Genomic DNA, 16,461 nt, shown 5'->3' with positions numbered 1-16,461 from the left:
TGTATTTAGTGTTTAATGTCCCTTTAAATCAGTGAACACAATAAAACATTGGTGGAGTTGGATGTTCTCCTGCGGCTCCCTTTGGTGATATATTATTATTCAGGTACTGATTTGGATTTAGCTCTTACAGGGGCCCCATGCTGTTGATCTTTGAACCTAATCAGGACAAAGAGGGGGAATAACTCACTGGAGCCTCATGCATAATGTCCAGTCTTGCATATGCAATCCTTGTTATTTCATAGCATTACACTGACCGCTACACAGTTGTTAGTAGGCATGATCTTGCGTTTGAAGGTGAACATCTTTTTTAATTCACTACGAAATCGGTCATGGAGCCAGGCATACAGGAACGGGTTGCAGCAAGAGGAACTCATGGCAAACCAGTGACAGAGCAGCTGGATGAGCAAGAAGTAATGCTTGTTAATCAGGTTGATATCAATGTCTCTTACAATGTTGAAAACATGTATAGGCAGCCAGCATATACCAAAGGCCATTACCACCAACACAATGAGTCTAAAGATTTTCCTCTTGCGATGTCTGTCAAACTCAGCCTGGCTCTGTGTGGGATGTCCAGGGACAACTCTGTTCTTAAGCTTCACAGTGATACAGATATAGGAAAGTGTTACAGCAGAGAGGGGAAGGATGTAAGTAATGATGAGGGTGCTATAGGCATAGGCCAGCCTTTCTGTCTCTTTGCCTACCCAGAATTCTTCACAAATAGTGAATCCTTCCTGCTGAAACTCCACATGATATGTGTGCGCAATTGCAGGACCTACTAGTGCACATGATAGAAGCCAGATGCCACCCAAGACATACACGCAGGTAGTCACAGAAATCCTTTTCTTCAGTGGGTGCACTGTTGCATAGTACCTAGAGACAGGGAAACAAATAAAGCAATTAATTGCAAGTGCCTATAATGAAAAGCTAATAACATCTTAATAACTGCTTCTATTCATGCACAAGCTTCTGTTTAACAAAGAGATAAATCATATACTAGCTCCCTGATAGAAAGGCTATTGTATGCCGTCCGAGAGCAATAGTGAGCAGCATGTGCATTGCTACACATACTAATACTTCAAGAGGCTGATTGCTCCTTGCCTAAATATTTGCTCAGATTCATTATAAAGAAGGTAAATATTAATTTGCACTTGTATGTTTGAAATTAGTATAATTATACTTTTGGGATATGATCCTTATGGTGTGAATGCTTTAAACTGTGCTTCTACTTTTGCTATACAATTACCCTTTAAGGAACATTAAACTAACACATAAATTATAACAAGCATATAAAGAGCAGCAATTAATAATGTGTTCATGCAAACATATTTTAAGTATAAGCTGCTTAAAATGATATTGAAACAAACAATGCAATGCATGTGTTTTTCACAACTCACTGTAGATCAAAAGAAAAGTAAAAACCTTGAGATGTTACTATTAATTCTTTAGTTATTTGTATTAAAACGACTTTGCAATATGTTTTCATGATTTATTTTGCCTCCTTTTCATGCAATTAAGCTAAAAAAATTGTGAACTTTATCATTCTCAGAATTGGAAATGCACCCTACAAGCTTAGGGTTGCCACCTTGGCCATATTTTCTTGGACACTTATGGGTTATACATGCTGCAGGGTGTGCAGAGGGGAACATGAATTGCACCCCTGGACAGCACACAAATAGTGATCATAAAAAGTTCTATGCATGTTCCTCCCAGCACACCCTGCATCATGTATAACTCATAAGTGTCCAGGAAAACATGACTTAGGTGGCAACCTTATGCAGGCTTCTCAACTGGAAAGTTGAGTTTTAATGTAAAAAGTCTAAAATGCATGTTCCTTCCTAGAATAAACCTTAGGTTTGTCCATCTCCACTGATACAACTATAAGAGTTGTCCTTACCAGCCAATGAACACTATTACAGCAGTATTAGTTTTGAGCTATTTTTTCCAGTTTAAACAGTATTTTTTCCCCTAAACTTTTGTCACACATTTAGGAGAAAAAATGCTCCTCTTTCAAATTGTGCAATGCCCCTATAAGAAAATAATTAAAATACAACCTGATAGTACAACAGTCATCTTGTATTTTTAGTGTTTCCAAATTCTATTTGTAATCATACAACTTTCTCATTAGCTTTCCATTTCCTGCACACATACTGTTTACTAAGCTTCCTAATTCAATAAAACAGCAACCAGAGGGCAGGCAGAAACAATTATGTGCAAATAAACACCTCACTTCTGTGCTTGTTGCCTGTCAGTTTAGCATCCACGTAATTATCTCTGCCGACAGACGCCCACAGAATTCGTTCTGCAGAAAATCTGCTTTCTTATGAAAGCTGCCATTTCTCTGAAGCAGATCGCTCAAAGGAAACGTTCACAAGAGGACAAACTCAGCTGTCCTTCCTGATACTAGCACAAGCCATAAACAGTTTGCATAGTCATTGTGGTGTTTAATAGATACATTTTAATTGGCAGATAAATATTGACAGTGGGACCTGTCTTTTGATTTAACCCTTTGACCCAATGTGATGTATATAAACGTGATTTGGTACGAAGCCCATTGTACCGCGTAACATACTACGTCGCAGCTCCAGGAAGCTATAGCAGCCTCGGCTGCTGTTCCTGAGCTGCAGGTGTCTGTATTCTTAGGGTAATGGGGCATGAGCTGCTTAAGAGGGATCAGGTAGGGATCAGTGAGTGGGAGGTGTCAGGTGGGAGGGTAATCACTGCCAGAAATTTCATGTAAGGTGCACAGCTGCACTTAGCTGCATTCTAATTGCCAAAAAGCAATGGCAAAGCCATGCATGTCTGCTATTTCTGAACAAAGGAAGAAGCTTTTATAATTTAAAGTTTGTCAAAAAGTTGATGATAGTGGCATTAAATATACCAACATGGGCCTAGATCAATACCTTGGGTTGGCTACTTAATATATATATACATACAGTATATATAGTTTTCATAGGTAAATCAAAACATCTAAAACTTTTTTCTGTTTAAACAGAGTGATAGCACAAATGCTAAACATTTCCTGGTACTTTGGGCAAGTTTTTCTCTTAAATTCAGGTAGCAAAGGGGTTAAAGGGATATGAAACTCTTTTTTTTTCAATTCACTTCTATTATCAAATTTGCTACGTTCTCCTGTTATCTTTGTTGAAGAGATATCTTGATCAGTAGCAGGCACATGTCTGGATCACTACATGACAGGAAACAGTGCTGCCATCTAGTGCTCTTGCTAATGTATAACATTGTTGCAAAACTGCTGCCATATTGTTGCAGACACGTGCACACTCGGCTCGATTTATCAAGCCTCTACGGCAGCAAGTTCTCTCAAGAACTTGCTCGCCGTGATTTATCAAGCAGCGGTCACCAGACCGCTGCTTCCCTAACATCTACGCCACCTCTAATGTGGCGAAATTCAATCTCCTCGGTCGAGTCCGACCGAGGAGATTGACAGCTCCTGCCCGCGCGTGATTGGCTGTGCGCGTGCAGGGGGTGGGATTGCACGTGAGCGCAAAATTGCGCTCGTGTGCAATGGCGAATACCTGCGGGTAATTTCGCCCCGCCACAGGCGAGCTGAGGCATACAGGGGCGCATATACACGCCCCTGTACACCTCAGCGTTAATAAATCTAGCCCCTAATCTTACTTTCCTGCTTTTCAACAAACGATAACAAAAAAACTAAATTGATAATAGAAGTATACTGGAAAAATTGTTTAAAATTGCATGCTCAATCTGATTCCTGAAAGAAAATCCCTTAAAAATATTTGTTTGTAACTCTTTTTTTTTATTGTTTTACATTTAAAACAGCTTTAAAACAGTCTTGTCCAACTTAAGGCCCAAGGGCAATGTGATTCTCCGATATATTTTACCTGACCTTCTACAAACTGTATTGTATGTGTCCAAACCAATGGGGCCCATTTATCAAGCTCCGTAAGGAGCTTGTGGGCCCGTGTTTCTGGCGAGTCTTCAGACTCGCCAGAAACAGCAGTTATGAAGCAGCGGTCACAAAGACGGCTGCTCCATAACCCTATCCACCTGCTCTGATGAGGCAGACAGGAATCGCCGGAATTCAACCCGATCGAATACGAATGGGTTAATTGACACCCCCCTGCTGGCGGCTGATTGGCCGCGAGTCTGCAGGGGGCGGCGTTGCACCAGCAGCTCTTGTGAGCTGCTGGTGCAATGCTGAATACGGAGAGCGTATTGCTCTCCGCATTTAGCGAGGTCTTGCAGACCTGATCCGCACTTTCGGATCAGGTCCGCAAGACCTATGATAAATAGGCCTCATGAGTTCTGCTTCTTCTTTAACATTTACTGCCCCTGATGGAAAACTGTTCTATAAATACATTTCCTGTAAATGTTAACGGTAAACGTTAAATTGTTCCTAACACACACGCTCTGTCTCTACTTTAAAGTGACACAGTTCATCTTGATCAACTGGAGATGCTTGTGGAGTGTGGGTGTAGAATTGTATTGTCTATGGTGAATGGCTTGGGGGGACGCTGCAAGAAAGATGAGGTCTGCAAAATCTGTTGCTTTCTTCACTCTAAAGCACTGGTTTTCCAACCTGCCCTCAGGCCTCCCTAACAGGCCAGATTTTGGGATATCTGAACTGGAGCACAGGTGAAATAATCAGCTGATTAGTAAACAAGGTAATCCTGAAAATCTGGCCTGTTGAGGAGGCCTGAGAACAGGTTTGAAAACCAGTGCTCTATTAGAAGTTTAGCAAATCTATCACACTCGTGACCAAGGGGACATTCAGAGATTTGCTGGCACTCTGCTTCTGGGCCACCATCATACTGCTTGGTTTCACTACATGCAACTATGGTGCTTAAAATTACATTAAAAACACATTGTGCTAGATTACGAATGGATTGCAATTTAGCACTCACGCTTGCGTGTTAACTAGATGGAGGATTTGCTCGTATTATGAGTTGAAAGTAAAAAGTTTGTGCACAAGCGCTAACCCAGCGCGCGCCAAAAGTGGAACTTAGAATATTGCGACTGTGTTAACATATTCCCTCATAGACTTCAATGGAGCTCGAAAAGTAAAAAAAAACAAAACAACTAATACCCATACTTGCTCTAACCCGACATGAGTTATGAATATTTTACATTCCAATGTTCTTCACTAAGAAAAATATGTTCTATTTATTCTTAAATATATATTGATATATATATATATATATATATATATATATATATATATATATGATGTTTTTTGGTAAAATATATTTCTATACCTATTTATCTATCTATATCTATCTAAATGTATATATAGGTATAGATATATACAGATATATATATATATATAAATAACTATTTAAAGATACTTAGAACATATTTCACTATGTGAAGAACATACAATTGTGAAATAATTAACAGTACACACAGTTAAACAATTTATTAAATATGAATATTGCATAAATATGATTTTTGATGTTTTCAGCTACGTGACTGCAAAGAGCTGCAATGCATTTTTATATATATGTCAATATATGTCTACATATGTATTTATGTGTTTATATGTGTATATATGTCTATAAATACATAAACACACATATAAATATGTAAATACATATGTACACACACACTGTACTGTTAAATTGATTGTTTGTTTTTTTGTGCCTCTTTTTTGTATTGAGTAACAGTTAAAGGGACACTGAACCCAATTTTTTTCTTTTGTGATTCAGATAGAGCATGCAATTTTAAGCAACTTTCTAATTTACTCCTATTAGCAAATGTTCTTCATTCTCTTGGTATCTTTATTTGAAAAACAAGAATGTAAGTTTAGATGCCGGCCCATTTTGGTGAGTTCTTGCTGATTGGTGGATAAATTCATCCACCAATAAACAAGTGCTGTCCAAGGTTCTGGACTTTCTTTTTCAAATAAAGATAGCAAGAGAATGAAGAAAAATTGATAATAGGAGTAAATAAGAAAGTTGCTTAAAATTGCATGCTCTATCTGAATCACAAAAGAAAAAAAATTGGGTTCAGTGTCCCTTTAACCAGAGCACTCAAGTAAATGCGTTTACTTTCAACTACTACTTTCTACTATTCAACAGTTAGCGTGCCACTTGTAATCAAGTCCATTGTAAGCGGAATGATGATATACCTTCATATTTGAAGGAAATTTTAAAATGAATTATGCGGCTTTATTTTGTCAAATAGATTGTTTTACGCTGGTCCATTACTCTGATTTCTCCTTGCTAGCAAATGCTAACCAATCACAAACTAATACATATACAGTGCATATATATATATATATATATATATATATACTGTGTGTGTGTGTATATATATATATATATATATATATATATATGTAAAAATAAAAATGCTTCTTTAATTTCCCTTTACAATTTATCAAAGGTAACATGGGCACTTCAACTTTTTTTTGGGGGGGGAGATTATCACCAATTTGGACATTCACTCTGAAACCTTAGCTGTGCCATCTGGCTGTAAAAGATGAAATATAAAGGAAGGGAATCGAGGCAGAGAGAGAAAGTATTATGTTATGTCTCGTGAAGCCAGGACAATTGGACACCTGCATTGAACATTTTTTCTTAATGGTGTGACTCCAGTACTCTGTAAGTCACAGCCTGAACAACCACATTATTTAGTCCTACTAAGAAATACATTTGTCTGTCAAGAATGAAGCATATCAGAAAGGGTTGAGAACCACTGTGCTAGAAAATAATAAAGCTGATTTCCTTTTATCACAGGCTAAGGCACTCTAAGAACTCCAATAATGCACAGTATAAACTAATATACGTTGTAGGAATCTCTGCAGCAGCTTCTCATTTTAATGAAGCATTACATTCTGTAAGTCAATGGCAGTTTATTTATCAAATTAGGATGCCCAGGTAGGATTGCCACCTCGGCCATGATTTCCTGGACACTTATGAGTTATACATGCTGCAGGGTGTGCAGAGAGGAACATGAATAGTGCTGTCCAGGGTCACTATTCGTGTTTTGTTTAGGTGTGCAATGCATGATGCCCTCTGCAAACCCTACAGCATGTGTAACTCATAAGTGTCCAGGAAAACATGGCCGAGGTGGCAACCATATGCCCAGGAGAGGTTGTAATATGGATTTAATATTGAGAACAAGTGAGTTTTTTTTGGATCTTGAAATTGGAGACATTGGTATCCAGAAAAAGGAATAAAGATTATGATATATATGTTTTCTGCTAAAACATTTAAACATTGTTACATATTGGTATAGCACAGTACATGCCTCTAGTGCAGAGCTTTCTAAACTTTTCATGTTAGTGACACACTTTTTAGACCTACATCATTTTGCAACACAGTAATTCAGTTGTACCAGCAAACGGAAGGTTAAACTAACTTGTTTTAAGAGATACGGACACATACATTATATAATAACTAAATGTATTTACCGGTAACAGTATGTAAGTATGTGCAAGAATTAAAAAAAGTTTAGTACCACCAATAGCTACTTACTATTTTAATGGGATGCATGAGGTTGATGGGATGAACACAGTTTCTGAATATTTAATGGAATATTAGGTAAAGACACTCACATTTCATCATCAAGCATTTTTAAGCTTCCCCTTTCTATCCCTATCCACATATCAAGAGCAGGAGCAGCAATGCACTACTGGGAGCTAGCTGCAAATAAACCAAAACACTGACTTCTGAATTCAGCTCAGTGTTTAAGCTGCCACCCTCAGAGCTCTGCCAGTCTGACTGACTACTGCCGGCATTGCAATCACACTGCTGTCCCACTCACTGACTACACATTCAGTCACGAGCCAATTGAGGAGACTACACGTGCAGTCAGGAGCCAATGTGCCGCCAAAGCCGCCAATGGGAATAGTTTCAGTTCCCGCTGAGCTGCGCCAATAGGTTAAGATGATCTGTGACCCACTAGGTATCAATTACATGTCAACCACGTCATATGTGTAGCAGGCAGGTGTAAAGTCGGAAAACAAAATTTTTTAATTTAAAATAGATTTGTGCTGAAGCAGGGACAAACCTACACACTGCCGCCGACACACAAATGTGTCATGACACACAGTTTGGAAAGCACTGCTCTAGTGGTTATAGAGATTTTATGATATTATATAAAGGATAAGCTACATAGATAGTGGAGAAGGAAATTAAATGACCAGTAGGTGGTGCTGTAATAATTTTAAACAAAAAAATCTAGTGTGTTTTTAGATGGTAAAAACTTAATGGTTTTATGAATATTTAAGTGGTGTTTATGTGATTGTTTGTATAGCATGATGAAGAGTGCCTAGCCTAAAATGTTGCTTGATGCTGTTTTTATGACCTGGTTCACAATAAACGCATATACGCACCCCTGACCCCCGCAGCTCACCTCTGGCGGTCTGAATTCTCCTGGAGGAATTCAGTATTGAACACGAGTGCTATTTTGCGCTCGCATGCAATCCTGCCCCCTGGCCGCGCACAGCCAATCATGCGCAGACAGGAGCTGTCAATCTCCCCATTCGGAAAAGACCGGGGAGATTGAATTTCTGCAAACAAGAGGTGTCGAAGAGGTTAGCAAAGCAGCGGTCTGATGACATCTGCTTGTTAAATGCGGTGTGCAGGTTCTTGTGTGAGAACCTGCAGCTGTAGGTGCTCAAAGGCTGGCAAAACCCTTTGATAAATCGACCCCTAAGTAAAGCCTACTCAAAACTAGATATGCACAACTCCTAAAGAGTTCTTAGTGATGCGTAATTTGGACCAAAACTCAGCAATCTAAGCACCATCTAAATGTGTCACAAAACCATAATGAGTTTGTTCCACTAGGGTCTTTACACAGACAACCCAAAAAGTTTGCTTTATTTTTATTTAGCTCTTTATCACTATATATTATGTTGCTTACTATTATTTGTGTGATTATTACTTTAAAAATAACAACTAATACTGTGGATATTTGTGCTGTCTGTGTTAGGATTTTAGTGGAACAAACCCATTATGGGTTAATACCACTTAAAAGAAGCATTATAGGTAGGTATTCTAGTGTTATCCATTAGGTTTGACATAGAGGTTCAGTGGTTTGCTCTCTTTTCACTTTTTTTTCTCAAGGGAGCATGCTCTGTCAGACTCTTAAAGGGACATGAACCCCAAAAATGTTGTTTATGATTCAGACATCATACATTTGCTTCATTCTTTTTGCATCTTTTGTTGAAGGAGCAGCAACATACTACTAGGAGCTATCTGAAAACATTAGGCTCAATCTATTAAGCAGCAGATACTGCTTTTGAGCTCTTGCAAGCCTGCTTTTCACAATGTAAGACATACATTCAGGAGGATTGGCAGGCCCTGCTCTTGTGTGATTGGCATTATTATTATTCTTCTTTAATTATAAAGTGCCAACAGATTCCGCATCGCTGTCCATGGGTAACAAAGATAAAAGGACAGTACAATATGAGACACCAGACAAAATGTAACAAACAAATACAGGAGGAATTGGGAGCCCTGTTCCCATGGGAACTTACAATCTAAATGGGTAGGAGGGTGAGAAACAGGAGGTGGGGACTGCAAAGGTGGGAATGATGTTAGTGTGGAGTTAGATGAGGGCAACTATTAGGCAAGTGGAATTCATTAGTTACTGATTTGGTGATAGGCTTCCCTGAACAAGAAGGTATTTAGGGAGCTTTAAAGGAGGAGAGGTTGGGGGAAAGTCTTACAGCATGAGGAAGTGCATTCCAAAGGGTTGGTGCCGCACGAGAGAATTGGTAGATTGGTAGTTCAAAAGCAGGGGGCAGCATTGAACAAACAGGTGCTACTGATACCCATTTGCTGTGATGGACCGCGTGCAGATTCCCAAGTCAGGAACCTTGTCTGCCTATCATTTAGTATGTGTGGCCCATTGGGTGAGCCAATGCAAGATGCATATATGTACAGCCACCAATCAGCAGCTAGCTCCCAGTATTTCATTGCTGCTCCTCAGCCTACCTAGGTATGTTTTTTAACAAAGGATATCAAGAAAAAAAGCTAATAAAGTAATAGAAATAAATTTAAAACATGTTTTTTTAAATTGCATACTTTTGGATCATGAACATTTAATTTTGACTTTAAGTCCCTTTAAGTTCTTTTATATCTCCAAGTAACCAGCAGCTTGCAGTTTGAATAAGGAAAAGGGGTTATAGGAATAGTAGATTTGTGCATTCGAGCATATTTTTCCGTAAGAAATTAGGAAGGAGGCCGCATTCTGCTCTTTTCATAGCCGCAATTATTCCTGTCAAAGCTCAACACACTGAGATCTGTGCAAATCCAGATCTCAGTGTGTTACACTTTTACAAGAATAATTGTGGCTCTGAAAAGTACTGAATGTGGCTTCCTGATTTGTTACAGAATGATGTGCACAAATGCACATATATAATGAATAGTAAACAGCTTGAGATTGAAATATAAAATGTTTAATTATACATCATATAACAACTGTGAAATATGCTTGCATTAAAGGGACAGTAAAGTCAAAATTAAACTTTCATGGATAGGGCATGCAATTTTAAACAACTTTTCAATTTACTTTTACCATCAAATTTTGCTTTGCTCTCTTAGTATTCTTTGTGGAAAGCTAAACCTAGCTAGACTCATATGCTAATTTCTAAGCTATTGAACTGCCTCTTATCTCAGTGAATTTTGACAATTCTTGACAGGCACTGCAAGTTCATGTGTGTTATATAGATAACATTGTGCTCACTCCCATGGTGTTATTTACGAATCAGCACTGATTAGATAAACTGCATGTATATTAAAGGGACATGAATGGCAAATATTTTTTCATAAGCATTCTAAAGTTCACCTGTAATCAAACAATTTAGCAAATAACATCAGTTATAAAATATTTACCGTTTTCTTGTATTCTTAATCTGAAATATGAATCCTTTCCAAGCCCTCAATTTGCCTAATTATGCTCACCTATGGTAGTAGTAGGTACCTCTTGGATAGGTATTTTTGTGTGCACGCATTTCATGCACATGCTCAGTGTAATTTCTCAGACATCATTGCAAATGTCATTATTGATATCACTGCTATTTTCCTTAACTGTTTGCCATGTGCGCAGGCTAACTTTTACGCAGTGGTAATAAGTACATTGCCTGACATTTACTACGAGCATACAGGCTATAGCACTCCATGTCCAAATGCGCATTAGTTTGGGATTGCACAATACGATATTTAATATTTAAATTTGAGAGGAGTAAACACTTTGTAACAAGCTGCATTTTAAATAAGGAGGCATGGAAAAAAGGGGGCTGTAGGTGGAAATGAAAAAAACGTACTAAATGGATCATATTTTTAATAGTTGAAAACATTTTTTATACAATATGGTAGGTGATTTACAATCTTTTACACACTAACTATAAGGGAGAACCGTTGTTTTGGTAAGTATTATACTGCTTTTCATGGTCCTTAAATATAATAGTGTCGGATATGCAAAACTGGGGAATGGGTAATCAAGGGATTATCTATTTTTTAAACAATTCAAATTCTGGAGTAGACTGTCCCTTTAATTATGTTGCCCCTTTTTCATATAATTTAGCCTCTAGTCATTGGCTCACCAGATGTATTTAGCTAGGTTCCAGTAAAGCAATTGTGCAATAATATAATGTTCTAACACATAAAAGCATTTTTTACATTTTATGTATTCCCTATTCTGCAATTTTAATAATAAAAACAAAGATTAATATCCAACAAAACATTTTATTACAAGTGATTTTAAACTACACTTATAAATTACTGTATTAACTAAACTTTGAGATGTGGCTTAATTTAGCACAATCCCAGGGGATTACGAGATTGCAAACTGACTTTATAGGACGAGTTAAGCAAACACAATGTACTAAGCAAATTAGTGTAATATGATTATAAAGCAACACGTAAGGCTTCACATGCAGCAATCAAACTTAATTGCATTAGAGCCACAGATGTGTAAGAGATGTTTACTTGCTGGCTGCAAACTGCAGCTAATCTCTGTTTAATACATAACAGAGAAACAGCATTTGTTAATTAGTAGAACAGACAGTGACAGATTATGAGGGTTAGACAGAATTGTCATTAAGTCTCAAGATCTAAAGAGGGCTCTAGAGAGGGTAGGGTTATCGGTCTATGGTTTGAATGGTTAAAAGAGTAGTATTATTTGGGAACCAGAACTGGCTGGATAGAAGTATCTTGCAGATGCAGATAATTAATTGTTTGGATATACCACATAGCAGTTACATACATTAATTAAAGGGATTGATTTCTTGCTTAAAGGGACATGAAACCCAAACATTTTCTTTCATGATTTAGATAGATCATACATTTGTAAACAAATTTCTAATTTACTTTACTATAAATTTTGCTTCATTCTCTTGGTAGCCTATCTTGAAAGATCAGCAATGCACTACTGGGAGCTTGGTGAACACACCAGTAAGCCAATGAAAAGAGATATACAGCCACCAATCAGCAGTTAGCTCCCAGCTCATGAGCCTAGTTGGGTATGTTTAACAAAGGATACCATGAGAACAGAGCAAATTAGATAAGAGAAGTACACTGAAAAGTTGTTTAACATTGAATGCTCTATCTGAATCATAAAAGAAAAATGATGTGTTTCATGTCACTTTAAGGTGTGTGATGTATGGGGGCTGTATCTGTTGCTAAAATTGCAACTAACAGAGATTTTTTAAGTTTTTATCTTGCACATGGAAAATGCCTTTTTGAGAGGAGAAGTTGGTGTTTTTGGTAGTGTAGATTTACCTACAAGTCCTCAGCCTCTTCAAGTTATATAAACTCTCAAGTTAGTCTGCTAATCTATGGAGCCCATTTAATAAAGTATGGAGAAATGTGAGCTTTTGGGTGTACATTCTATAGAAGAAAACTGAAACTATAGAAACTAGAGTTGTAGAAAGGCAAGTATCTTTATCACCCTTTTACTGTTATGACCTGCTGCAAATGAGGTGCATACAGCAATTAAATGATACATCAGTATGTACAGAAATTAGTGTTAATCCAACACACAAGATGCAGTGTGAAATAACTAATATTCTATCTAATGCTGTTATAAAGGGATTAATCTCAAGTGATCTTAGGGATTATTTACAGATAAAACATCCTATTAGACCAGTCATATATTGCTTGCCAAAAATTCATAAAGTTAAATCTGAGCCACCAGGCAGACCTATAGTCGCCGGCTCAGGTTCTATATTTTCAAATATTTCTATTTTCCTTGCTAAAATTCTGCAGCCTTATGTCACTAAATCATCCTCTTATATTAAAGATACTTATGATTTTTTGAATAAACTGGAAGATCTTAATTTGTCAAATCAGAAGGTTATTTTATTTACTCTTGACGTATCAAGTTTATATACATCTATTAACCCTTTAAGAACACAGCTTTCAGTTTGCTCAATTGTTTTATGACGGAAAAATTCCGTCATATGTCCTTAAGAGGTTAAGCATACAAGTGGAATAGCCTCAGTAGCCAAAATGTTGGCAAATGATAAGAAATATAATATGGCTCAAATACAATTTTTTTTAAGATTGTTAGAATTAATTCTTTATGCCAATTATTTTCTCTTTAAAGATACCTTTTATTTCCAGAGAAAAGGGACAGCTATGGGATCCAATGTCGCCCCTACATATGCCAACATATTCATGAGTAATTTTGAAGAATTGTTTGTTTATGAACATTCATTATTTAAGCAATATGGTGCCACATGGTGGCGTTTCATTGACAATGTGTTTGGCATATGGTATGGCGACATTGGATCCCTATTTGCATTTATTGATGACCTTAATTGTTCAGTCAATGGAATTAAATTCACTTTGACATATGATGAATATCCAATTCAATTTTTGGATACATGCATTTACAAGGGGGAATGTGGATTGAAGGCAGACATTTACTCAAAACCAACTGATAGGAACAATACACTATGGTTTGAGAGCTTTCATCCACCCTCTACCTTTAAAGCTATACCCAAAAGTCAACTATTGAGGGTGGATCGTATTGTTTCTGACCCTGTTGTGAAAAAAGTTCGATTAGAACAGATGTCAGATTAATTTATCTCCAGAGGTTATCCAAAATGTGATTTCTAACACTAGGGAGTCTGAATCAGCAAAGAGGATTAAAAATAGATCTAAAACCACAGATAGACTAATATTTATATCACAATATAATACTAGGAGTAACCAAGTTAAAGTGATTCGTAAATATTGGCATATTTTACACAAATGCCATCCAGAAATAGATGCTTTTAAACAACTTCCAATGCCAGCATATAAGCGAAGCCCCAATATTAAGGATAAACTAGTGAGGGCAGATATTGGTATAATTAAAAGCACACAAAGCACTTTAACAGGCCGAGAACGTAAAGGATGCTATCCATGTTTATCCTGTATCAATTGTAACTCAATGATTAAGGGTGACAGTTTCTGTCATCCTTATACAGGGAAAAGATATAAAATAAAAGAATATTTGACTTGTAGATCTGAATATATCATTTATGCGATTAAGTGTCCGTGCTCTTTAATTTATATCGGTCAATCAACCAGGGAGGCACGTGAAAAAATTTCAGAACACAAGTCAAACATTAGATGTAACAAAAAGGATACTCCAGTTGCTAGTATTTTTGAGTTCTTACACATATGATATTTTTAAATTAAGAATGAATTGTGGTTTCGTCATGAAATTAGATTATGTGGATTAAATGACGTTGGTATATTTTTAATATAATATGATAAAAATAATTTTATTACTATGTTTACATTTGATATAGTACTTATTAATTGTTACTAATGTATTCACTGTTTTTTTAACATAAATTGATTTTTTTCTACAAATAGATATGGAATATAATAATTCCTCACTAGATTGCAGTATATTCACTATTATATTCATTGAATTGTTTTATTTTTCTATAAATATATATGTAATATCATAATCTTCCACTAGATGGCAATGCACTTATTTTCTTACCACAATTATTTGGCGCCATTAGGGCTATTTAAATGTTAGTAGATTCACATTTGGTCAAGCTTGAAAAAGGGCTGATTGTGTGCCCGAAACGTAGCACAATAAAGGTCGTGGACTTTGCACCAGCTGGAGTATCGTTGCTTTTGCTACTTCCATGAATCCATCTTGCCTTCTACACACTGAAGGTTTCCAGTGCCAGAGGATGCAGAGCAGCCCCAGAGCATCATCGAGCTACCACCATGCTTAACTCTAGGCAGAGTGTTCTTTTTAGCGTATGCTTAACTCTTCTTCCTCCAGACATGCCGCTTATCCATCGGGCTGAAAAAAATCCTATTTGATTTAATCGCTCCAAAGAACAGAATCCCAAAACTTCTGTGGCTTATTTATATAATTTTGAGCATATATTTAGCCACCAATTAGCAAGCGCTACCCAGGTGGTGAACCAAAGATGGGCCGGCTCGTAAGCTTACATTCCTGCTTTTTCAAATAAAGATACCAATAGGAGTAAATTAAAAAGTTGTTTAAAATTGCATGCTCTATCTGAATCATGAAAGAAAAAAATTGTGTTCAGTATCCCTTTAACTGCTGCTCTTGTAAGAACATGGTGGAAAATATGAATTAATTTACATTTTTTACGCTTGCGCAAAAGGACTTTGGATGATCCGTTTGCCAAACTTCATATGTTACTTAATCACGCAAGACCAGAGCATGATGTTGGTCAACAGAAAAGAAGAGCTCTAACAAACATACAAAAAAGGATATATATCGTAAAATTTTTCACCCATACATTATGCTTGTTTATCTAGGGGTGACAAATACTACTTACTATTACAAAATGTGCTCGTCACTCCTTCTATGTTGCTGCTTAGGTTCAGACTACTAAATCAACCGAGCCAAGTTAGCGCTATGAGCATCACGTAGGCGGTTAGATCAGAAAGCCATTGCGCATGCACAGGATTAGTAGTATTGAATTGCACATGCGTTGGTACATGACTTAGCGTACTGGAGAGAACCCAGTTTGCCCACCGTGAATGCTCTATGCAAATTAGGTCCACATGGGTTTTGAAAACTGGTTAGTTTTGTATATACAATTGCGGCAAAACTACACCATACTGAAAATGAAAGTTATTTAGGCATAATAAGTTTTAATATTAGTCTTGGGAATAATAGAATAAAAATTTGTGAAAATACATACTTAAAGGAGTTGACGCTCTTAGTTGCAGAAGAGTACTATGATATTATCAGTATAACTGAAACTTGGTGGGATGATTCACATGACTGGGCAGTTAACTTAGAGGGGTATGCTTTATTTAGGAGGGACAGGAATAATAAAAGGGATGGAGGAATCTGCATGTATATTAAACCTAACCTTACACATACAATAAGGGAAGATATTTCTGATACAGGCGACAATGTAGAGACCCTGTGGGTGGAAATAAAGAGTGGGGGGGGGGGAAATCCTAAAAGAATATTACTAGGAACATGCTACAAGCCCCCCAACATTAGTGACCTGGATGAAACTCAACTACTTAT

General features: G+C 37.0%; 1 protein-coding gene across 1 annotated transcript in view; it reads right to left on the bottom strand.

The window, feature by feature from the left end:
- Positions 1-236: 236 nt before the first annotated feature.
- LOC128664554 (prolactin-releasing peptide receptor-like) overlaps positions 237-16,461 on the bottom strand; it is a 248,925-nt gene continuing 232,700 nt past the window's right edge. Inside the window, exon 2 of the mRNA XM_053719372.1 lies at positions 237-870. Within this exon, the coding sequence (XP_053575347.1) occupies positions 237-870 (634 nt within the window). The remainder of the gene's footprint in view (positions 871-16,461) is intronic.

The sequence above is a fragment of the Bombina bombina genome, chromosome 6, assembly GCF_027579735.1.
Source record: "Bombina bombina isolate aBomBom1 chromosome 6, aBomBom1.pri, whole genome shotgun sequence".
In the NCBI taxonomy this organism is placed as follows: Eukaryota; Metazoa; Chordata; class Amphibia; order Anura; family Bombinatoridae; genus Bombina; species Bombina bombina.
This window is presented reverse-complemented; position numbering and strand designations above follow the sequence as displayed.